The sequence below is a fragment of the Sinocyclocheilus rhinocerous genome, unplaced genomic scaffold (genome assembly GCF_001515625.1).
Source record: "Sinocyclocheilus rhinocerous isolate Xijiao unplaced genomic scaffold, SAMN03320098_v1.1 scaffold873, whole genome shotgun sequence".
Classification (NCBI taxonomy): domain Eukaryota; kingdom Metazoa; phylum Chordata; class Actinopteri; order Cypriniformes; family Cyprinidae; genus Sinocyclocheilus; species Sinocyclocheilus rhinocerous.
The window spans coordinates 393,294-418,685 of NW_015655580.1; the positions used below are offsets into that span (position 1 = coordinate 393,294).

Below are 25,392 nucleotides of genomic sequence, written 5' to 3' on the forward strand. Positions count from 1 at the left end.
GAAAGACTGTGGGGCGGAAGAGGACGAAGGAATGTGGAAAGAAAGTGAATTATTGAAACAAAAGAGAAAGGACAAAATAATAGTTATTCATGCTTTTCATTCAGACTTTAAATGCACCCAGAAGTTGAGAAAGTAGAGGAAGGATGAAAGGGGAAACAAAAGAGAGAAATGAAATGACAGAGGATAAAATATAAAATTATTTGACAATTTTTGAGAAATCAAAAACTAAAGCAGCCAAACAGAGCAAAATATTTTTACCCAAAAATCTCACTTGAACATGGTGTCACACAAAGTTTGACGCATTGGGTTAATTTGCCGCTCAGCAACTGTGACCTCTGAACTTTGAGGTCCAAGGGGGTCAAACCGAACTCAGAACGAGGAAGCCAAAATCATGTCAGTCTGAGGGAGCAATGTCAAAGGTCACCGGTGAGATCTTTGGGAATATGGGACAAAACAAGGACCATATGTGAATAGATACACATTTGAAACCAAAATAACCCCTTATTTTCCCTCCCCTCTAACCCTTCTGTAGGCACACACAGACAGACCCACCGCAGACATACTGCATCCAAATTGAATTAAGTCATAAATAGAAGTGCTACACTGATGTTAGAGAGGCATTGATGGAACATTGGCCGACCGCCCTGCAAAATTGACAGTGACAGAAGTTTTCCCTGAAGGAAAATACTAATGTAAACAATGGAATACGGTTTCAAAATATCCGCACTCCCAATGCTGCTTCTGTTTACATTTCCTCACCAAAACTACTCCAGTTTGAGGACCAGGCAGAATTGGACGAAGAAGGGACGGGATGAGGTCGAGGCTAAGATGCCACCTCTTTCCATTTAATTTAAAAAGGGAAATATTTCATGAAAATGTTACGGAACTTCGATCAGGTTAACCCACACTATCACAACATCCCAGATGGACACTCTGATTCATTCTCTCCCTGTACCACACATGCCATTTATTAAAAACACCAGTCTCATAAATCTAGTCAAGTAATTCAGTATAACATCTTTACTGGCACTTTAACGTTCCTCAAACAAGCAGCGGTGAAATCCTCTGGACCAGCAAAGTTTCAGTAAGGAACATGAGTGTCCTTCCTTGTGAGTGTTTGTTTGTATACAGTTTGCACACCAATAAAAAGTGAGAGAAAAGGAGGAAAAAACAAGCGATCTCGCTGATGCGCTCTGGATTGGGCTGCGTTTCTTTTTCCAGACATCTGCAAAGATCATCTGGGCCTTCATCTGAGCCTCATTAGGCCTCTCTCTGTTTTTATTAAAGACAGGGAGATGATTTCTCCATCAGATACAGTATTACCACTGGACCGCAGCCTAAAACTGGCAATCAATATCCCATTCAGAACATATATGTGATTATGTACTGCTCACGAGGGTCATTGCATTGTGCGTTACATTATGACATTTATTGAGGGGTAATGAATTGAACACTGGAGGGCAGTTTTTCTGACCAAAATGAAGCCTGCTTTGCAATGAAGAAGTATCTGAAGACAATCCTGACTTTAGTCCAGGACCATAAGTGAAATGGATCTTGAAACCTTGGCATAACTTTTAAACCTACGAGTTTTATGATTCTCAACCACAAATGACTTTTCATTACTAATTGTTTTATGAAAAGAAGATATTGATCTAAGAAAGACATTTTCATTCATTTTAAACCACTACATTTTCCACTCCTAACCATGTTTCCCACAGTCCAGCTGTTAATAATCTTTTATATATATACTGTATATATATAATTCATATTTCTAAAGCTGTTATACCGTCTTTTGTTCTTTATCTGAATCGGTGGAACACCTGCTTGGTAACTGAGGCCAAAGTGTAAAAGTCCAGACGTTGGCGGTATTAAAAACAGTGTGAAGAGGAGGAACCATAGTAGCTCCAGAAGACACGGTTACACATGAGTCAATGGATTTCTCAAGCTGTGGAAAGAAACTGGCGGCCAGAGTGAATAAGTCTTGAACGGGGGGCCTGGGGACTGTTGATAGATTTGCCATCAGAGCTACTTAAGGCCCTCACACTCACACATCAAACAGGCAGCACACAGCAAACATTCATTTCAGCACTCGCTATATCATAACTTAGATTCTCAAAAGGTAGCACTCTTCCCTCATCGATCACTGTATCGAGAAAATGGAGGGGAAAAATGCAATAATGTGTGTGTTGGGGGACACTTGTCTCAATAGCAGTCTTCCTGTTTCAGAAAAGCAATGTAAATGAGCAGTGGTACAATATGTTCAGCAGATCCGTTTGTGTGCATGTGTTTATATATACGTACAGTGTGTGTTTGAGGCTTATGTAAATGAGCTGTGAGAGTCTCCAGTGTCTGTGAATCATTTCCTGTTTGCCATATTGATCTAATCATCCTGGGGTTTTACTGTCAGATGCGCCCCAAACAAACTCTCTCTCTGTGTGTGTGTGTGTGTGTGTGTGTGTGTGTGTGTGTGTGTGTGTGCGTGCTCCACAAATATGAGTCCTTTTTTGTGCTTTTAAGAGCCCTATATAAATAACCCATCATTGGTACATCTGTACACTAATATAATTAAATATTTGCAATTTATGTTGTTTGTGGGAAAAAAAGGTCAATGTGGACCTTTTTCCTCAACATAATGACGTAGTCAAGTCATCTACAAGCGTGGCTATGGGAGTGACTGATCCACTGGGATTTATAGTTTTAGGTGATTGGCTCAAAAACACCTGGCAACATGCGCTGAATTTTTGCAAAAATTCAATTTTTAATTGTATTATATTAGTGGTATATAAACAAAGTAATTATCTGTTACATTAAAGAAAAAGCCCATAAGCTAGCATAATATTAGTAAGCTAGCATAATATTAGTAATAATATCCGGGGCAGCCAAACAAACAAGTGCTGCTACCTACTAGATAAACGGAAATGCTTAGCTTCCTCAAGGTAATATTATAAACCTTCTCGGAATGCCTTGAGCCTAGATAGATAGGCTAATCTGATCTAATCGTATGAAGAGTTCTAATGCAAAAACCTCTAAATGCCATCTTGGTCAAAAATGAGAAAACGATGCTGAGTAAATGCTCTCCACGCATAGTATGTTCATCAAGTACTTTCACTTCAAATGCGCTAAATCCCAGCCTCAACCCATTCAGAAGTACCAGTACTTATAGAAACCTACATAGTAGCCAGAAAGAAATGCTAATTTTAAAGAAAAACGTCAGACGTACTTAGAGGCTTTTGGATCTGAACTCTTCGTATCTAACTATAAATGCAGAGTGCGTTTAATGGAAAACATGGGATTGCATAAACTGTATATGTCAACATTTCCAAGTCCCAAAAATAAAAAAATAAAATATGCTGCTTAATTAGCCTATTTGTTTATCCGTTCATTCTTTTCTATCAAGCGCGCCACTCATAAAATCAATTTTAAAATGTTGGACATTAATAGGCCTACAGAATTTAGCACGAGGACTTATGACTTAGAAGCGGGAAAAAGTTTTTTCTATTGTATTTTTAAAGACTTTCATTAGGTGGGTTAAAAGTGAACTCAAAAGTAAAAACACATGAACTGGAACGGAAATTGTGTTCGTCAGACTGTTTTCTTTCTTTAATAAAAAGTAATCTCACAATTTACCAAAGCAGTCATTTAGTAACAGATGAAGCGTTGCATTTGGGTAACAAATGTAACGGTAGTGTGAGGAAACAGTAATTATATAATAACAAAAATGCATTTTTTAAAATATTTATTAATATGCACTCCATGTAAATTCCATATTTAAGGGCTTGAATTTAGGCATTGCCCATGGCTTGCTCAAGACCTATTATAGACCTTCAGTCCCATTGGACGAAGGTTGGCTAAGCAGATGCTGTTACACTTTGAGGCAGAGATGGCAAATGTTTAAAAGCATGCTCCACACTGCGAAATTGCCGGTTCCAACTCCTCAGTTATTCTTATTTAGAAAGTATACTTGTATAAGTGCTTGCTTTCTGTTACTTTTACACTGAACAAAAGCGTCCAAATAATACACCAATAATTTCATTTAAAAAAAAGCTTGTTATGGAGTATTGTTTATTTGTACTCGTGTTTGTCATTTGATATAGGCTACAATATGAAAGTTTAAAATAACATTTATAATAATTTACTAACTTTACAGTCATTTAAAAACACCAATATATTGGGGTAGGGTCTGCAATACAAATATTCCAAACAAAAGTTACTGTTTGTATTTCGAACCAGAGGGGGAAAAAATATAAAGGGGATTTGCAAAAGCAAACTGAAATTATTATTATTATTATTATTGTTGTTTTATATAGAAAAAGTAAATGATAGCTTTGGTATCATATGAATAAGCAGGTTTTCCTGTTAATTTAAATTGAGAACACATCCAAACAAGTTTTTCATCATGTTAAAAAAACTTTGTACTTTATTATGCACTTCTCTTGGACCTATATATGCAGTACCTATACACATTGTGGCACGCACACACACACAGTCTGTTATGTTTTCAGAGCCCATGTTTCATGTATTTCTATAAAAATAACAAAAAAAAATCACCCAGTTTAAAATTATTTAAATAATTTAAAAAAAAATAATAATAATCTATTTTAAAGAATTAACAAAAATAATTTAGGTATTTATGTAAATAATACAGCAAGCTTTAACGATTTTAACAAACATAATTTAAACGCTAAAACAAGGTAAAAAATAGATTATGCAAGCATGGAATATTTCGATTTTTTTCTCTTTTGGATCTCATTGATCGAACATTACTTTTAACGGCTCAATCGTTGTGTTGATTTAGAATAATAAAATCAATATTTTGTAAGGTATTTTTGTTAAGTGTAGACTGATAGCATATGATAAGATTTTATATTTTAAATCGATAAAAAGATAGACCCATAAAAATGTCAAAACAAATATATAGTCTCACATTTCCTAAAACGGCAGACATGAAATGTTCCTGTTAAATATTCTACAAAAAGACGCATATAGAGCACATCTCAATTTACTAGTCAAACTGAACAACCTTCCACTACAGACTATGTTGACATGGTTACTTGCTGCTGTTGCACTACAACGTGATTAAAATGTTATGTGTCAAACTTTCAGTTATTAAAATGAACACGCATAAAATACACCACCTTCCCCAGTGTTGGTGAATTAGGAATTTTGTCGTACTTCCTCACTCTTTCTGCCCCCATGTGGCCCTCACCGGACGCTCACGTGTGCCATGAAGTTCTCAGGAGCCCAAGAGGACACGAGAGAGCTGAGAAAAATATCGAGTAGGACAGCAGCACACATTATTTGTAACGTGTAAAAGAATCTTTAAACATCGAAACTAAAGTAAATCGTACTAGCCTATATTTTTCAAATATGGAAACTTATTTAATAGCCTATTCTCCCAGTCTCATTAGTAAAATGTCTTATATACTTCAAATATGAAAATATATTTAATATTCTCTTAGTCTCATCCCTATTTAGCAAAACTGCGTTACACAAATACGCTAATGGATACCTTAAGTAAACAAATGAACTTTATTTGAAAAGTTCTTAGTAAAATGTATTTCATTGGTCAGGAGTGGAAGAGCTCCTCGTAAGCAGGTGGAGAGGAGGCGCTGTCTGCTGTACTCGCTTTCTCTTCTTCTTCTTCCTCTGAGACACTGCGACTCCTGCAACGAAACCCGCAAATGTAGAATTAATCCACTTTGGTCAGCCCTTGGCGCAAATAATAACGTAAAAGTGTCTGACTGACTTTACTTTGTCTACGTTATTTGACTGTTATTTAAGCGTAATGAATCCGTCTACATGAGAATTTTGGGCAGACCGGTTAGTGTTGTAACGCATTTTGTTTTGTTTACATCTGTAACTGTGTTTTTCGAGTCTCAAACTTTGATATAATATTCACATATTTATCTGCTTCAAATTAAAGCAGTTTAGAAACCTGCAATTAATCCAAAGAAACAGTCGCAGCACCAATAAAAAACACTGACATTTTAAATATTGTGCATTATAAATTTATTGTGTGTATTACATTTACGTGTTTAAAATACGTCACCTCCATAAAAATAACCCACCCCCAGTCATCGATTAACCTCCCACATCGAGAAACATCGAATAAATCTTCTTATAAAGCATGTGAAGTTATACAATCTTACCTCAAAACAGGCTTATGATCTTAAATCCTTCTTATTTTTACACAGTTTAAGAACCTCCACTGTTACCTCAGGCAGGCGGTGCTCATATAATTAGTTAAACTCTATAGAGTTACAACACTCCCTGGTCTGCTCTATGAACTTTTAAATCTAAATTAAAAAATTGGCTTGAACAATACTGAGTTACATTTGAATCGTTACAATGAATGATTCAATAATACTTTAAGACAACGAGTTTATGCACTGCACTTAAGATTTCCTTGAGGTTTATGCCTATATTTAAAAATAGATGTCACAGCTCAAAACTGATGTACATTGTCAGTTACAGTAATTGTTTTCTTATTTAGTCTTTCAAGTTGTTTTCTTTGCAATATTATCTTTAATAAACCCAACATTTCTGATAAAACATTTCTTACATTTTTTTTTAATCAGCTCAAGCTGATATTAATGCTGTTTCTAGACTCCATGCTTGTGATCATGGTGTCTAAATTAATCTAATGCACACTATCATCAGTATTATAATCATTACCTGTTTTCCCTTTGCTCTGCTGTAGCATTGTCATGTTCACCAGAATTAAAACCAGGGTTTTCCACTGGATACATGCTGTAATACTGTGGTGGTGTGTTTACTGTGACTGCTAATGGCTGGTGATTTGAATGCAAACCATTAACAAGACTCAGACTTTGGTCTGGTACTACGGAGGTGTACGGTGGTGGGATGTACTGGACCACCGTGGCCCTGTGGAAGGTAATGGGCTGATTGAATCTAGTGAAGATGAACGATGGTCCTGAAAGGGGTGGCAGAGGGTCCGTTCCAGGTGTTCTCTCTCCATCATTCTGCTTGCAGCTCAGGCAGGACAGCATTCGGAACTTGCAGATGCTTATCAGCACAAATGTACCTCCTACTGACAGCAGAATGGGCCCCAGAAGCTGTGTCCACTCGTAGATGTGGCTGAAATTGTAATTTGTCCACCCCATAGCCGTGAATGTCATGCCAACCAGGCCCAAGAAGACTCCAGAGAACAGGAGCGTGGCACCAGCTTTGTCCCCATCTGACACCTGAGTGTTTGAAGAGCTTGGTGCTTGGCCGGGCATCAAAGAGACAACATTCACAGGGACATCACTGGGACTCTGGTTGCTGTCTGTGATGGTACTACAAACACCAGCAGGTACTGCATCACTTGGCCCGGCAAGAGGATTTGTCCCTTGATTCCTATTTTCCGTTGTGCTCTTCCAAAGATCTAGAATGCCGTAATGTCTCATCTGGCCAGAACTGCACTGTTTTTGTATAGTGGCTTAAGGATTTAGACACTTGTCTGACGAAGGTCCACTCATCTATGCCTGAAGGATCTTTTAAGAACATTGTTTATCTATTTTGGACATTGGCTCAGAAGCTTAGTTAACAGGTAACAGATCATTGCTCTTATGCTGTAGTCTTGAACACTCAGTCATCATGTTGGTGCGAGCACTGAAATGTGAAATGTGTCGCATGACAGAGCACATGCAGGAAACTGGCCGGTCCAAAGACTAAACCTAAAATTACTTTTTTTTTGACCAAATATTAAAATTTTATTACCAGACATTACCAAAATAACTGCCTTTTTCAATAGAATGAATAGATCAGTAAAACTAGGATCTGCAGTAAAAAAAAGTTTCCCATACAATATAAAAGGAATAGTTCACTCAAAAATGAAAATTGTCGTAATTTACTCCACCTTATGTCATTCTGAAGAATATCTCAACTGTTGTCCATACAATAAAAGTCAGAGGGGACATTTTTCAAAATCTGTTCCTTTGTGTTCGACAGAAGAAAATAAATGATCACAGAATTTTCACTTTCAGTTGAACTATCCTATTAATGTATCACCAAAATCAAAAGAGCAAAGTCTAGAGCATACATATATATGCACTATAAAAGTTTCATCATCATTTTTGCACACAACTTAACCCTTTTCATGCACAAGGGAACCATGTGGTAAAATTGCAATAGAATTTCCCTAAATGAGCCAAAACAGAGAGAGAAACGGAGATAAAAAGCTTTGTTTCCGACAATATCAAAACAATTCTGCATCACTTTAACTTTTCAAAGCCCTCTCTGGAGTCCAAATGGATTTGATTAGCAAAACAATGTTTCACCCAGAGCACTGCATAACCTAGCAAATTGCAACTATAGTGTCCAGTTCACCAAAAACACAAACTGTCACTTAACTTTGATGACACACTTATCTCACAGTAACATTTTACTGTGGTACTAAGGTAATACATATCCTCCTCTCTCAATGTCCAACAACAACAGATAGAATCATGAAATGTATTTGTCATGGTTCAACACATATGCATAATGTATATGCCATGTTTTATTGCAGACCATGTAATGTTTTTCACAGTCCATTGTTTACCTGTTGTTGTGGAACAGTATATGGAACTTGCAGGTAAATGCTGCCCAGAATTATTTTGTAAACTGGGACTGGACACTGGAGAGAACAGCATGATTTAAATCACAGGAGATGGTGAAAAAAATATGATATTTTTGATAGGATTGCGAGTATCGTGCTAAATTCCTCCAACTCTTCATGAAGGTCAAGCAGTATGTCAGAACCGTCCCATGCTAAAGACTTTGTTTTAATTATTTTCCCAAAAGCTCGAGGAGACACCTGAGAGACATTTAGGAAGAGAATAGATTCCAGCACAAGAATGTTTAAAATCGGCCCAGATTTTGGGCCTGACACACTCTTTCAATTAAGCCGAGTCCAAATATTTATGAGGAGAATATTTCCTCTTTCTCTCTCTCTCTTTCTCTCTCTTTGTGATCATGGTGTGTAGTATGCATGTGAATAACAAATGTGTTCTGGTATGTGTGTGTGCAGGATAGGTCTGCTTAAATGATATCTGCTCAGATATGGTCAGCGTGAAAGCTTTGGACAACCTACCAGTAAGTCTTTGTTTGAATCACCCCCAATTGATTCTCTCAGTTGAATTGAATTCGATGGGGTATGACAAAACAAAAGTAGAGAAGTTCTTCATATGAGCCAGCACTGGATTAATTATTAGTGGAGACTACATTGTCTCAGTATTGTACAAACATTAACAAATCACGGTAACTTATTGCTTCATTCGGCTCTAAATGATTAGCCAGCAAATCAAATCTTTTAATATTTGCAACTGTGGTTCACTCTTGATTCTTCTCTTGTCCTAATTTACCTCATCTCTCCTCTTCCTTCCAACGGTTCATATGCAGCGCACACTATCCACGTCCTCCAATGGGAAAAGCCCATCTGCAATCACAAAAGGGGCCTTAATGGGTTTCCATTGCACACTCTCTCTCCCACTCTTTTTGACCACCCACTTCATTTCAATGAGGCAGCACGTTGCTTCATGACATAGCCACGTACATCCTCCACAACCAATCAGCCGAGAGCTACTGCACCCATCTGTTTTCACCAGCCATATTTTGTTCTGCGCTTCTCCACTGCTTCATTCATTAATTTGTTAATTTAAAAGTTATGTGAATCTGTTCAGTGGTAAAAAAAAAAAACTTTTTATTACAAGTATATACTACATTAATACATTTTAAAACACCTGTTTTCTATTTTAATTATAACATTTGTGACCCTGGACCACAAAACCAGTCTTACGTCGCTTGGGGTATATTTGTAGCAATAGCCAAAAAAACATTGTATGGGTCAAAATTATCGATTTTTCTTTTATGCCAAAAATCATTAGGATATTAAGTAAAGATCATGTTCCATGAAGATATTTTGTAAATTTCCTACCGTAAATATATCAAAACTTAATTTTTGATTAGTAATATGCATTGCTAAGAACTTCATTTGGAAAACTTTAAAGGCGATTTTCTCAGTATTTTGATTTTTTTGCACCCTCAGATTCCAGATTTTCAAATAGTTGTATCTCAGCCAAATATTGTATTATCCTAACAAACCATACATCAATTTAGAGAAATTGACCCTTATGAATGGTTTTGTGGTCCAGGATCAAATTTAATTTTATCCTGAGATTGTTAATTTTATCCTGTGAAATTTCAGCGTCATATTTAGCCGCCAAAAATCATTCTGACATTCTGATTTGGTTCGCAAGAAATATATATATCACTGACCCTAAACTTTTAAACGCTAGTGTATATTTGAAACAACTGGTGAAAACATAAATGTCCTTTGAATGTCTTCAGATTTAAAGAATTTGACATCAAATCTTATCTACACATCAACTTTATGTAAATTATTAAATTACTTTACAATGTTACCTAAATGTATTATTTTATCTGCCAGCTCACTTTAAGATAAAAAAGTTAATTACAATGTACTTAAACACACATGAAGCAAGACGCAACACTGCAACAATATTACAGTAATATTAACACTGAAGTCCTCTGAAGTGATTTCACTACAGTTGAGATGCAAAATGGCACCAGTTGCATTTGTATGAAACAAAAGTATTTCAGATTCAGTCTGACACAAAGTTGCTATGAACAACACTGAATATTAGGAAAGATCAGCCAACTGAATGCTCATATTGACCAATTAGAAGTATCAAGTATTCAAGAGCATCATGCAATAACTCACACTGACAGACTTGCACAAATGACTTCATCGGTATGTGATTAGATATGATTATCTGCAATACAGGACACAAAGCCTTGACATTTGTTGGTGTGATCTGGTGCAGGCAATATTACCTCATCTTTGGCTGGCTGATAGTATAGACACTGTGGGGCTGCTCCATGGGAGTTAAGATGTCGCCATCCTCCATCATGGCCCCCGACCTTGTGACAAATTGCCCATGACGTGGCTCTGCTTGCCAGGCACGGAAGCCTGTTCTCTCTCGCATCTCTCATTCCCTTCAACCTGCCTTTCTCCTGTCCTCCCATTGTTCCATCCTTCCACTGCTCTGAACTCTCATCTACAGTTTCTCTTTGGCTCAGTATGGAGGAACAGTTTACGTGCCCGTTCACCAATCTGCTTTCAAACCAGAGAGCAGAGAGGCATAGACAGGGTAGGAGGGAGAGAGACACAAGGAGAGAAACAAATGCTGCTGCTGCTGCTGAGTAACTGAGGGGAACCAATCACAATAATCAAAGTAAAATCCAGGCAGAAGATGGACTTTTGTATCTGCCAGCCTGAAAACAAAAGCAGTTAAATTTTGTTTCCAAACACTCTGCTTTGTGACATGATTCTGGCCATTTTATTAGTCTTTCAAATTGTGAGCACCACTTCAAACATCCTCCCAAGTCTCTTGTCTGTACGCTTTATTTATGAAGACATTAAAAAATGGACCTTATACAGGATGAGACATCTGACTGCATCGAATGATCTATCTATGCAACCCACACTAGCTTGGAAAAGTTACAGAATGGAACATCAACCTCAAACAAACTGTTTATGTATTTTAAAGATTTGATGCCACTCACCTTGTCAAATTTGTTGAACTTGTCAAATCCCAACCCACACTAGCTTGGAAAAGTTACAGAATGGAACATCAACCTCAAACTGTTTATGTATTTTAAAGATTTGATGCCACTCACCTTGTCAAATTTGTTGAACTTGTCAAATCCAGTTATTATTTCATCCTTAAAAGCACTCTCTGTATTAATCTGTATTTATAATCCTGAAAGGAAACCAGCCAATCATACATTTTACAAGACTGAGAAAGTGCTTTTCATTTTTGTGCGCAATAATATGCATCAAACATTGCAAACACACACGTTTATTTAGCTTTTTTTTTTTTAAGTTTATTTATCTAAATTGGTTTCCAATTTCCAATTCCATAGACTAACCGGAAAATGTTGTGCATGTTTACAATATTAAAAACGTTATTTGCTTAATTAGCATACAATTTTTACAAAGAGAAAATGGAGATTTTGTCAGAGTTAACCCACTTTTGGTTACAGATGTGTCCCCAAAATATGGTTAAATAGGTATACACACGTTTACTTATCTACTTACATGGGAACAAATCATAAACCTCTATAATTTGAACACAGTCAATTATAAAGACCACAGACTAACCCGAACTCACTTCCATTTTGCTTTTTAGAATATAAAACTCACCATTCTTACTTCATGGATCAAACAGAGGGCTTTGTCAGACTCACACTAGCAGTTTGTTGAACAGGTTCCTACAGGAACCTACAGGTTCACAGCAGAACAGAAAAACATTTGAGCAACAGAGGACCTAACGTAACAGAGAAAGTGTACTGTGACTGCAGCATTACCTCACTTTTGGGGACAATACTGTGCCCCAACTATAGCTAAGCAAACACACACATACAAACCATGTCCAGATTCATCTCCACGAGGACTCAATAAACCATCGCAGCACTGACAAAAGGCTCCACGGCATCCAGTAATCACCTTAATGAGTCAATAGGGCCTAGGATTAGTAGTGAAAGCATTATGAGACGCAGAGATGTCACTGGACAGATGACATGGTACTAAAACAAGGTTTCTATTAAAACATGTTTCAACATACGGATTCTAGAGGGTGAAATATGAGTGTCAGGAGAATCTGAAGGATTTCAGATGGTATGAAGCGAGCTCCTCATGCACTGTTGTTTTGGGAGACCAACCAAAGGCTGAAGGGGGGGAGGAGCCGGCAGATGTGGACGGAGATCAAGAATGATATTAGGTGTGGTTAGGAGAGGAGGAAGAGGGAAAGAGATGATACAGGAGGATCGATGTTTTCAGAACGGAGGAGAAGAGAAAATAAACAGAATACAGTCAGTAGATGGGTGCGGGTGGAAACGTGGAAAGATAGAGAGAGAAAGAGAAGCCAAAGGATTAAAGAGGAGTAAATGAGGGGAATAGTGTGAGACGGAGGAGAAAAGCAAACACATTTTTAAGTTATGAAGGTCCAGCTAGTGTGTTTGCTCAGATGGTTTTGCTCATACTGAAGAGGGGGGCGCTGGATCAAAAGGCCATGTCATTCTGTAATGGAGCATAAACGTAAGTGATGCTGCTCCTGCTCTCTCCTTCTTTAATAAGTCAACTCTATTACCCCACAGAGTCTATGCGAAAACATAGCCTGTGACAACATCCAAAGAACATTTGAAATCAGTTAGCTAAGAGACGAAAGACCCTCTACTCTTTAACCTTCTATGTAGAGCACGATATCTTCACTCTGGATCACTTTGAGACATTGATAGTGCATCGATGGGTGTTAATCTAGAGTGGTGGGAGCCAATTTAGTATCAGGGTATAAAAAATCTTTGACAAATACAGTAGCCTCGAGATTAGGTAAAGTAGGGGAGACCAGGTGCAACTGTAAAAATGTTTTTTTTTTTACAATTTTCCTTACAGACTACATGAAGTAGACATAACTCACAAACTACTTGAAATACACTAGTCGTCTTTTGATACATGAAACAAATACAGGTGCACTGATTAATAATAAAATGTATACATTTTCACTAATCAGGACAAGGCTGTAATATTAAATTAAATGCAATGAGTCAGAGTATTACAGCTGTCCCCTTGGTGGGGCAATTGTAACACTGAAAAATAAGTCACATTAACCCACTGGGTCTCAAAAAAAAGCCTACCTCAAAGTAATCACTTTACTGCTGTAGTATCTGATAAAGTGTGTGTGTGTGTGTGTGTGTGTGTGTGTGTGTATATACACTACTTTTAATATACTTTAGAGTCTAATTTACTCCTGTGATGCAAAGCTAAATTTTCAGCATCATTACTCCAGTCTTCAGTGTCACATGATCTTCAGAAATCATTCTAATATGCTGATTTATTATCAGTGCTGGAAACTGTTGTGCTGCTTAATATCGTTTTGGAACCTTTGATTCTTTTTTCAGGATTCTTTGATGAATAAAAAGTTAAAAAGAAGAACATTTATTTAAAATAGAAATATTTTCTAACAATATACATTACCGTTCAAAAGTTTGGGGTTAGTACATTTTTATTCTTTCTTTTTTAGAAAGAAACTAAAACTTTTATTCAGCAAGGATGTGTTAAATTGATAAGAAGTGATAGCAAAGATTTATATTGTTAGAAAAGATTTATATTTTGAATAAATGCTGTTCTTTTTAACATTTTATTCATCAAAGAATCCTGAAAAAAGTATCGCCGTTTCCAAAAAAATATTTGGCAGCACAACTGTTGCCAACATTGATAATTCTAAAAATAAATCAGCATATTAGAATGATTTCTTAAGGATCATGTGACACTTTAACACTGGAGTAATGGCTGATGGAAATTTAGCTTTGCATCATAAATAATTTTTTAAAGGATATTAAAATAGAAACCATTATTTTAATAACATTTTGCAAGATTACTGTTTTTTCTGTATTTTTGATCAAATAAATGCAACCTTGATGAGCATAAGAGACTTCTTTAAAAAAACATTACAAGTCTTACTGATCCCAAACTTTTGAACGGTAGTGTATATATATGTATGTATGGTTCAAATTATTTTAGATATCAGGCTTCATATTTAAAAGCATGCATTCAAAAAGCAAAGTCAACTTCTAATTTTTTGCAGAAGACTAGGGAACTATTCTAGTAGTAACTAGATTTTAATTATTTTAAATATATTTTACTTATATAGCCTACATTAATCAGCGGATGAGTCGAGAACAGTATTTAACCAAACTTTAATGAAATGGTTCATTTAAAAAAAAAAAACGATTTAAATGCATTAAAAAAATGCAATAAAAAAAATTGTTTAATGTGTAACACTAATACATTTTAAATATAGTTTTACATTTAAATGTTCATCTTCTAACAGAAAAGTATGCCAACACAGACAAACCAGGTGTTGACATTGTGTTACAATTGCCCCCGCAGTTGCTGCCATGATAAAACATCATATGCTAGCTAGCCACGCCTATATTAGCATTGGTTGTTCATGTTAATTGTTTTAATCAATAATCTAGAGATAAAATGTATGCGTTTAAATTCGCAGTCATCTAAACTTAAGACAGCAGAAAACAAAATACTGTACATCCAAAAAATAACATCCATACCTCAAAATCAGTATTTTGGTAAAAACTTCTGCTGAAGTGAAAAGATTGTGCTCCTTTTCCACAGGCAGAGAGAATCCTACTGAGCATGAGCAGATAAAGTGTCATGCCCATGTCTCTCATGGCACACACCATTCCTGTGTCCCAATGTGCATACTATCCATCCTAAATTCTATGTGATTTTAGTAATTTTCAATACTATTTAGGGCAGATAGAGTGGATAGTATGCACATTGGGACGCAGGGCATGTTCTCACAAAGCGAAAAATATATTGCGGAGCAAAGACAACACTGACAACACACGGACAGACAAGACAGAGAAGGTTACCTTTGGTGTGAAACAAGTGTGAGTTTTCAAACGTTGCCATTTTTTAAAAAGAAAAATCAAACAATAAATACCGTTTTGTGGCTTATTAATGTGTCCTGACAGATTGCTGTAAAGCCTCAGTTCAAGTAGAGCCTGAACCATTATAGCGTGAAATAAACATGAATGAACATCAGAAGGGACCTTGTTTCAACCGCGGAAAGACGTCATTGCGTTTTTCAAGTTCAAATCCACCGACGTTTATCTAGTCCTGTCTGATTTGTTTGTTGGACAAAAATGGCAGATTTGGCAGTTATGATTGGTCAGATCGCCTGTCAATCAAACTCCCTGCAAAGGAAGGTCATGCTCACTCATAAGGTTTATTTATTTGTTTGTTTCCTTATATATTTATTTTTGTGAAATTATCTTTTGTGCTATCATCTATGCAAAATTGGTGCAATAAAGTAACATCATAGTTAACAAGTACTTGTTTACATAGGATATATAAATGTAATGTATTTTATATTATTTAGGCACTTATAAGCTATAGTTTGACAGAATGTTCTAATTCAACATGCCAATTTAACTTAACATTTTCTTATATTGATATCGTTTATTTCTTACTCCTTAACAGTTCATCAGCCTCAGCCATCTTTTGGAATATCTGAAGGCCATGTAGTTCTTAACTGTAGCATTTTTTATAATAAAACTAGCCTATTAATCATTACCAGGCCAATAATAGCTTTTTTTTAATTAACCAATAGCATTTATGAAGAAACAACCGCCTGCACATTTAGAACTAATAGAACATGCCACAGTAATAGAAATCTACAGGGAAAAATCTATTCCCTTAACAGATTATCTAATATAAATTCTACAACAAGTTAGACTAAAATGTACACAATAAATAAGCCTACAATAAAACGTGATAAATTCTAGTAAAGGTGGCCATGAGTAGTTTAAAAAGATTTTAATATAGCCTATATTAGTGCTGCTGGTTCAAAACTGTTTTCTCCTCTTTTCATCAGTCTTTTAGTTTATTTGTCTTTTTACTGTTCGACTTTCCCCATAGCATTTTAAAGTGGCTGTTTCTCTAAATAATTCAAATAGATCACATATTTGACCATCAGCTTTGTGATAGGAATGGCTCGCACGATAATGCTTATATAAAACAGTTCAAGAGACAAGAAATTGATATTGAGCAATTTACATTAGACATAGCCTAATATCTCCAGTTACAAATTTGTGCTTCGCCTTCAAAATGAAGCCATCGCAGAATTAACAGTCACGAGTCACCGTAGCGGCGTTCTTGATTTAAGTCTATTTTACAGCAAGGACAATAAATGTATAGTTTTAATTATATTTTGAATTAACAGCAAACAATTAATTAACAGGAAAGTCCAGGCAGCTATAATGATTAAAGACACAGACGAACGACGTCGTTAAAAATCACTTTTATTTTAGCCTATAGTGTATAAAAATCACTTTAACGAGTGTATACTTTTTAGTGTATGTTTTTGTTGTTTTGTCAACCAAAATCCAAGTCTGATAACCTTCCGGTAATTAAGGAAAACATAAGTGGCCAAAATTCCACAATTATTTATTGATTTATTTTCAGTTAAGGCCTAGGACATTATCAGGATACCTCAAGTGCACTTCATCTTTATAGAGTTTTCAGTGAGCACAATAGCATAAAATACAGCATAAGTATGCAAATTGGGATGCATCTTTGATTGATTCCTGAATAAATGAGTGCTATTCAGTTAACTGAATATTTCCATGACTCGCTCGTAAAGACAGTCACTTTTGCCAGGTGTAACGATGTTGCCTGTAGAAGCAGTCTCTGAAAATCTGTCTTGAACAAAGGGTATGATACAAACACTGAAGAAATTAAAGGACTGAAAATAACTTCTATAAAAGTGTCTAAACTATATATTCAATTCAGAACAAGTAGTGTAATCAGGATTAAGCAGGTCTGATGTAGATCAAACTGAAGCGCAGAGGCCTTTTTTTTTTTTTGGAAAGGGTTCATGAAGGGGTCTACAACCCTGACACATATGTAAACACATAAATGACACACATTAGGTGCATAAGAAAGCGGATGGCTAGCACATGTGGGTAAGTTTTATTTCACTTTGCAAGGAGCAGTGGAAGTGCAGCAGATGTGTTCAGAAGCATGACTGTGTAAACATCTGAATGTTGAATTGCTTTATCGTTAAATCTATCCATACTTTTCCAAAGTAGAAATCAACCATCAAGTGCATGAAAAATGCTTAAATACATGGAAACAATACTGAATAGCTGAAGCACAGTCCAAAATTATGAGGAACAGTGTTCACAAGTTTACGAATCAGAGCCTGTGTCTGTAGCACTCAGTCTTCAGAATAGTTACCTGCTCTGAATGATAAATTGAAAGTTTATTTAGTAGTAAACAATCATATATACATAACAAGGTCTTCCAGAGGTCAGAGTGTAAATATACGCAATATACGCATGTTACTTTTAAGGGAATGCAGTACACATTGTGAGATTTCAATTTGGAGTTAAACGTCAATATTAGCTGGTCAAATTAGTGCATATAGGAAAAAATCCAAACATCAACTATTCTCTCAAATGACTCAGATGAAACGTATGTCATAAGCTGCTCATTTTCTTCACCATAATCGTGACAAAAGAGGAGGTATTACTGATGGGAAATTGAGCTGTTTTTTGATGAAGGAAACGTATAGCTTAATTTCTGAATAGCTCTATGCAAACAAAGACGACAGACAAGTTAGCATTCTGTAGTATTTCTTATATTTGTATAGATTTATATATTACACATTTATTACTGACACAGAGCATCATAAAGCAGAGAAACATGGCAGAAATATTTCTAAAAATTTACATTAGGTGGTAAAAAAAATAAAAAATAATAATCACACAAATGTTTTACCATGCCATTGAATGTGGACATAAAAAGAAAGAAAGAAAGAAAGAAAAGAATAAACTTTTTAAATGCTCCAAAATGACTTTGAATATTGACGTGGCTGTAGAGGCAGCAAGAACCAGCTCGCTAACTACACAATTAGTTCATATTCACTTAAAGAAGCACTTGACTATAAAAGACAATATTGTATTGTATTTGAATGCTACATTGACCAGGATGTTCTCCAGTTGATTTCAGCCTCTGTATTGACACCAACACCACATTTCATACTGAATACAAATGAATCAAAATCACAAGTATTAAAAAAGTACATAAAGACAGTGATGATTCTGAATATAAAATCGTTATGGTGTTACTTCACAAAACTGTTAGGCTGCTATTGAAGAGACAAAAACAAGTTCCTAAAGAAAGAAAGAAAGAAAAGAATAAACTTTTTAAATGCTCCAAAATGACTTTGAATATTGACGTGGCTGTAGAGGCAGCAAGAACCAGCTCGCTAACTACACAATTAGTTCATATTCACTTAAAGAAGCCAATATTATATTGTATTCGGATGCTACATTGACCAGGATGTTTACCAGTTGATTTCTGCCTCTGTATTGACACCAACACCACATTTTATACTGAATACAAGTGAATTAAAATCACAAATATATATATATATATATATATATATAAAAACAGGTACATAAAGACAGTGATGATTCTGAAGATAAAATCTTTATGTTGTTACTTCACAAAACTGGTAGGCTGCTATCGAAGAGACAAAAAAGTTCCTGGTGATACCAAGACGTAATTTTAAAGAACGTCGTTGTTTTCAGATTCATCCTTCATTGGTGGCGTTTAGTGTTTATTAGTGTTTTTCATTTTAAGTTACAAATGGTGTTGGCTATCGCTGAGATTGGGGTAGCCCTTGGAGACGTGGTCCTCTGAAGAGGACAAGGCAAATAGCCCTTGTATGGGGGACAGACCCCCTTAAAGCACTGTAAATGCTCACCCACTGGGTTCCAGCAAAAAAAAAAAAAAAGAAATAAAGAAAATCTCAAAATGAAGAAAATCTCAAAATGAAGAAATCTCTCATGTGGGACCTTGCACACATTTAAACTTCCACTGGCTCATTGCATCATTGTGCTTTTTGATTTGTATTTGGCAAACTTGCTCAAAGCAAAAAAGATCATTTGAGCCATAATTTTAAGAAACTAATGCGTTCAGGTTATTATTAACATTAAACACTCAAAAACAGACGTGACGGCACATTTGGTGAAAACATATACACACAGTGTCCCTTAAAAATACACTTATGTAAAAAATTGGTAGTCCGTTGTTAATCAACTACACTAAAAAGTGTGCATGCTTGTAATTCATCTTGATATGCGAATATTCACAATAGTTTGGTCTGTTTATCAACAAGGATCTCCCCAAATGGTCAGGTCGGTGTTTGTAATTAGAATTTTCTCACAGTGAAAACTTCCTGTGGTTATTTTGGTATCATTTCGGCACACATCTATAAGGCATTACAGAAAACACCTGGATGACGTCTAAAACGGAAACAGCACATTCATTTGCACTGAACTGTTTGGGTAAAGCACTCTAAAGGGGTTTGAAAGACAAAGGTTAAAGTTTAGGCAGTGTTTTCCCTTCAGTATCCCAATCAGGAAGCATAAAGAACTGAACTGGCACTTCAAAAATTTAGGAAGAGGAAAGGTCATAATATAAAAAAGGGGAAAACATGGGTCTTTTAGACTTAAACATGCAAATTGCCCTGTATAATTATTTTAAGTAACAAAAAAAGAGGCACTGAGGTCAGTGTATAAGTTTCCTTTTGCTGTTAAGCAAGACACACAACTAACCAGTAGGTTCTCTTGACAATGTTAAAGTGAAAATGGCACTAAACTTTAAAAACAATCCATAAATGTAATTTTGAAAGCTTATACCTTCATTGCACATTTATAAGGAAAAATACAACTGAAAAAAAAGAAAAAAGAAAGAAACCGAAAACAACAAAAATTGGGGGGGAGGGGGAATCTAAATCTATCAGCCGGATGTGCAATGCTCGGTTATGGAAAAGACCACGGACAAGAAGTAAGGCTTTCTTGTGAGAATGAAGTGATCTATTGCTGAGGCTTTTCTCTGGTCTCTCCTTTTCTCCTGGTTTTTTCCCACCTTTTGTTCTCCTCAATGTCATTGTGACTGACATTTGGGTGAATACAAATGGAGAAATGAATGCTCAACAAATATCCAGAAAGATTGTTAGTGCAGTTTTTTTTGTTATTTTTTTTTGCCTAGATATGTTGTACTATACACATATAATTCATATTACAAATTGTTAACTATACATATCAAAATAACAAACACTACCGTTCTGACTTTATAAAAGTCTGAATTGATCGAAAAGTATCAAAGATTAATGATTTAATTCGCCAATATCCTGTTATTCCTCATTTTTTCTTTTCTTTTTTTTATTTTTCTTTGTACACAGTGTTTGGTATTCAGTGCTACGTTAATATAGTATAAAAATCTTGAATCTCCAGAAGGTGCTTCACTGGAACTGGATCGTTCAGAACGTGGAGAGGAAACAGAAGCATGAGAGGCCTTCACCCAGACAGCTCTCTTTTTCCATCCCCCCTAACGATCCTTCATAAATATCATTGCGAACCATTGACAGAATTAATGAATGAACAGAAATTGACCTCCAGATTCCCTGCATTTGAGAGCAGACAGGTCTCTGCTCAGATCTCAGCAGTCAGCCATATAGCGGCCTGTGAATGCACACAAACACATGTCTCTGGTCAACTCGTTTCAGCGACAAAACTACATGCTTGTGCATATGTTGAGAATGTGTTGAAATCTAAACTGTTATAATAACACTATGATCTCGAATCATAACATCTTCTAGTGAAAGTGTAAATGTTGCTTTGGTGAAGTCTAAAGTCAATCTTACCAGTGGCAAATCTCTTCTTATTGAGGGAGAGACGGTAACCAGAGCCGACCAGTTCCATATCTACACCAGACAGAGTGCTGCCTTCACTGAAGAACTGAACAGCCAGGGTGGCAGGGATGGATGGACCATCAGACAGCTCAAACTTTGCTCTCAAAGAACCAGAGCCTGACACATACAAACATAGTCAATACCGAAATACTCTGTGCCAGATGATCTTTTAATCTCTACAACATAATGTAGAAAATGCACTGCGGTAACTGCTGAATAACAGCTTTCTGAAAACAATTTTTGACCTTTTTGCATTGATATTTTAATTGGTCTACAAAATTCCTATGGGAAATGAGAAACAATACTATTGTGCACTTACTCACAAGCTGAGAGTCTGCTATTAAATACAAAATAGTTTTTAACTGCCCCAGAAGTACAGAATGAGGTGTTAAAAAAAAAACTGGGAAGGAAGTTTTGAAAATGACTACAATAACCTTTTACTGCGTTCCTAATTAAAACAGTAACAATCACGTGGTTAAAGGGACTCTATGATTATGTATACACCGCTGTTTAACAGTTTGGTGTCAGTAAGATTTATTTTTCTTTTTTGATAGAAATTATTGCTTTTATTAAGCAAGGGTGCATTAAATTGGTCAAAAGTGACAGTAAAGACATTTACATTTTTTCAAATAAATGCTTTTTTTTTTTTTTACTTTCTATTCAACAACATATCAAATATAGATATATCGGCCGATATTTTGAATTTTTTCAAATATCGGCATTGGCCGATAAGTTTTTCTGTTTGGCCGATGTGTTCTTTTATTTTGACAGTGATCTAATAATCAGATAGAACTGTTAAACAAAGGAATTAAATTGTATACAAAAAAGTATTATAACGATTGCTTTAATATTATTAGTAATAGAAAGGCAAACATTATAATACTTTCTCGTTTGCCGTCAGCATTCAGCAAATACGCATATATCATTTAAACAAATCTTTAAATGACTAATGAACATTTAATTTCACAAACCTTGCAGATTTAAAAACAATCCATAAATGTAATTTTGAAAGCTTATACCTTCATTGCACATTCATAATGAAAAACGCTGCTCCTTTTTCTCTCTTCATTGTCAGTGCGACTGACATTTGGGTGAATTCAAACGGAGAAATGAATGCTCAACAAATTTCCAGAAAGATTGTTAGTGCAGGTTTTTTGTCCTTTTTTTTTTTTTTTGCTTAGATATGCTATATGTTTATACACCTCTAATTCATAATGCAAATTGTTAACTATACATTTCAAAATAACAAACACTAACAGTCTGACTTTATAAAAGTCTGAATTGATCAAAAAGTATCAAAGATTAATGATTTCATTCACCAATATCCTGACATTCCTTCTTTTTTCTTTTCTTTTTTTTCTTTTTTCTTTGTACACAGTGTTTGATACTCAGTGCTACGTTACTGTAGTATAAAAATCTCGAGTCTCCAGAAGGTGATTCACTGGAACTGGATCGTTCACAATGTGGAGAGAAAACAGAAGCATGAGAGGCCTTCACGCAGACAGCTCTCTTTTCCCATCCCCCCTAATGATCCTCCATAACTTTCATTGAGAAGCAGTGACAGAATTAATGAATGAACAGAAATGAACCTCCAGGTTCCCTGCATTTGAGAGCGGACAGGCCTCTACTCAGATCTCAGCAGTCAGCCATATAGCGCCCTGTGAATGTTCACAAACACGCATCTCCTGTCAACTCATTTCAAAGACAAAACTACATGCTCATGCATATGTTGAGAATGCATTGAAGGATAAGCTGTTATAATAACATTATGATCTTAAATCATTAAATCTTCTATTGATAGTGTAACTGGTGAAGTCTAAAATCATTCTTACCAGTGGCAAATCTCTTCTTATTGAGGGAGAGTCGGTAACCGGAGCCAACCAGTTCCACATCTACACCAGACAGAGTGCTGCCTTCACTGAAGAACTGAACAGCCAGGGTGGCAGGGATGGATGGACCATCAGACAGCTCAAACTTTGCTCTCAAAGAACCAGAGCCTGACACATACAAACATAGTCAATACCGAAATACTCTGTGCCAGATGATCTTTTAATCTCTACAACATAATGTAGAAAATGCACTGCGGTAACTGCTGAATAACAGCTTTCTGAAAACAATTTTTGACCTTTTTGCATTGATATTTTAATTGGTCTACAAAATTCCTATGGGAAATGAGAAACAATACTATTGTGCACTTACTCACAAGCTGAGAGTCTGCTATTAAATACAAAATAGTTTTTAACTGCCCCAGAAGTACAGAATGAGGTGTTAAAAAAAAAACTGGGAAGGAAGTTTTGAAAATGACTACAATAACCTTTTATTTCTAATGATCATGGAAAATTACATTTTTCATAATACGACCCTTCGAGAGTTCTGCTTGACTGGAGACGCACGGTCGACAAACTAGTGATTTCAAATTATGCTGCACATTATGCATTTGCCCACTGTCATATTCATGTCATTTTCATTGCGTGCTATATGTAAAATGAGTGTTACCTTGGCTTTATTTGAAAAATAATAATAATAATAATATTATTTCCAATGCTCACAAACGGAATACTAAGTGCCCTGTTGGTTACAGTGTTAGTGTTTACTTCCTTTTTAATTCGATTTTTTATTAAATATTTATTTATTTGTGAAAAATGCTTTGTCTTGTAAAGTATAAGTATGTTTATTTTACACAATTATTTTTAATCCATTTTCAAATTATTTCAAATTTCTTAAATATAAATTAAAATAAATAAAATTATATCGGCTTTATATCGACCATCGGCCACCCTGTTTTCCAAGATATCCGCATTGGCTGTCAAAAAACCCACATCGGTCGACCACTAATTAGAATGATTTCTGAAGGATCATGTGACACTGATGACTGGAGTAATGATGCTGAAAATTTAGCTTTGCCATCACAGTAATAAATTACATCTGAAAATTTGAAATAAAAAAGTTATTTAAAAAATTTGAAAATATTGTACAATATTAGTTTTTACAGAATTTTTTATAAAATAAATGCAGCCTCTTTGAACATAAGAGACTTCTTTTAAAAATATTTTTAAAAATTACCAACCCCAAACTTTTAAACGTTAGTGTATATTATGTATAGAACTTAAATATTACAGTGATCAGGTCCATACAGCAGTGTTTTTATCACAAGATAAATTGTGTGTTTGTATATTTGTGTGCCTACTCCCTCCAACTCACCAGATGGCATTGGGAAGTGACTGCATGTTTGTGACGCCTCCATTGACGGGCACTAACATCTGTAAATTGGTGAGAGCTGCGGGGGGCTGCATGGACTCTGGGTTGTATCGGTAGTCCACTCGCAGGTCTGTAGTACTAGGAGTGCATTTCCAGTACACCACAAGGTTCAGAGGAGTTGACTGAATCCCATTTGAACATACCTGAGAAAGGAAGGCCAAAGGATCTTTGCTTACCCACCAATAATCGGGCAAACTAAATATTAGGGGTGCGCCGATCCGATATTCAGGATCGGTATCGCTTCGATACTGGCATTTTCTGCTGGATCGGGGTATCGGTCAGACGAGACTGATCCAAATCCGATATAGTGCTATACTATTCTGTGTTATTGTTAAGCCCCACGAAAGGCACAAAAACATTATAAAGCACCATAAAGTTTCCGTGCACTATATTTCAAGTGTTCTGAGACCGTTCCATAGTTTAATGTGAGGTACAGATGAATATTTAAGTCATTAAATTCAAGTTCGCATAAACCTCCATTCAGCATTCAAACTGCGTGTCGCTTTCAGTTACAACAGTCAAGACGACGAAACTCTCTCTAGGATGATGCAATGTTCCTATTATTATACTTGATCTGTAGATAAACATCAGCGTTTTTTCATAGAAGGACTTTATCTTGCTGGAGTTTAGTGCTAATTCTAAATCCTGTTACTTTCTACCGGGTGTCTGTTAGAGGTTCACTACACTGGAGTACAGAGCACTATGAATTGTTCTTCACGCGCACAGTAACTGAAATTTAAAACTGTTAAAAGAAAAGGCTCAATAAACTAACGCACAGATA

General features: G+C 35.8%; 2 protein-coding genes and 1 long non-coding RNA gene across 6 annotated transcripts in view; all 3 read right to left on the minus strand.

Annotated features, from left to right (window-relative positions):
- Nucleotides 1-5,566: 5,566 nt before the first annotated feature.
- Nucleotides 5,567-7,409, minus strand: LOC107718654 (transmembrane protein 174-like). Its single transcript, XM_016525847.1, has 2 exons — nucleotides 6,676-7,409; nucleotides 5,567-5,663 (listed from the first exon to the last, which is right to left on the minus strand). The coding sequence occupies exons 1-2, from the start codon at nucleotides 7,407-7,409 to the stop codon at nucleotides 5,567-5,569; spliced, it is 831 nt and encodes a 276-aa protein (XP_016381333.1).
- Nucleotides 7,410-22,513: 15,104 nt separating this feature from the next.
- LOC107718649 (uncharacterized) lies at nucleotides 22,514-23,696 on the minus strand. Its single transcript, XR_001637437.1, has 2 exons — nucleotides 23,186-23,696; nucleotides 22,514-23,011 (listed from the first exon to the last, which is right to left on the minus strand). It is a non-coding gene; the product is annotated as an uncharacterized LOC107718649 (long non-coding RNA).
- Nucleotides 23,697-24,484: 788 nt separating this feature from the next.
- The window catches only part of fcho2 (FCH and mu domain containing endocytic adaptor 2), a 39,115-nt gene continuing 38,207 nt past the window's right edge, over nucleotides 24,485-25,392 (minus strand). For all 4 annotated transcript variants that reach the window (XM_016525836.1, XM_016525835.1, XM_016525838.1 and 1 more), the window contains one exon: nucleotides 24,485-24,754. In XM_016525836.1, the coding sequence (XP_016381322.1) occupies nucleotides 24,551-24,754 (204 nt within the window). In that variant the 3' untranslated portion in view covers nucleotides 24,485-24,550. The remainder of the gene's footprint in view (nucleotides 24,755-25,392) is intronic.

What these genes read in the sequence shown, in the direction of transcription:
- LOC107718654 (XM_016525847.1), bottom strand. Translation starts at nt 7,409, where the DNA reads ATGAGACATTACGGCATTCTAGATCTTTGGAAGAGCACAACGGAAAAT. An exon ending in GCAGAGCAAAGGGAAAACAG is followed by an intron (nt 5,664 to 6,675) that starts GTAATGATTATA and finishes GTTTCGTTGCAG; the next exon opens with GAGTCGCAGTGTCTCAGAGG.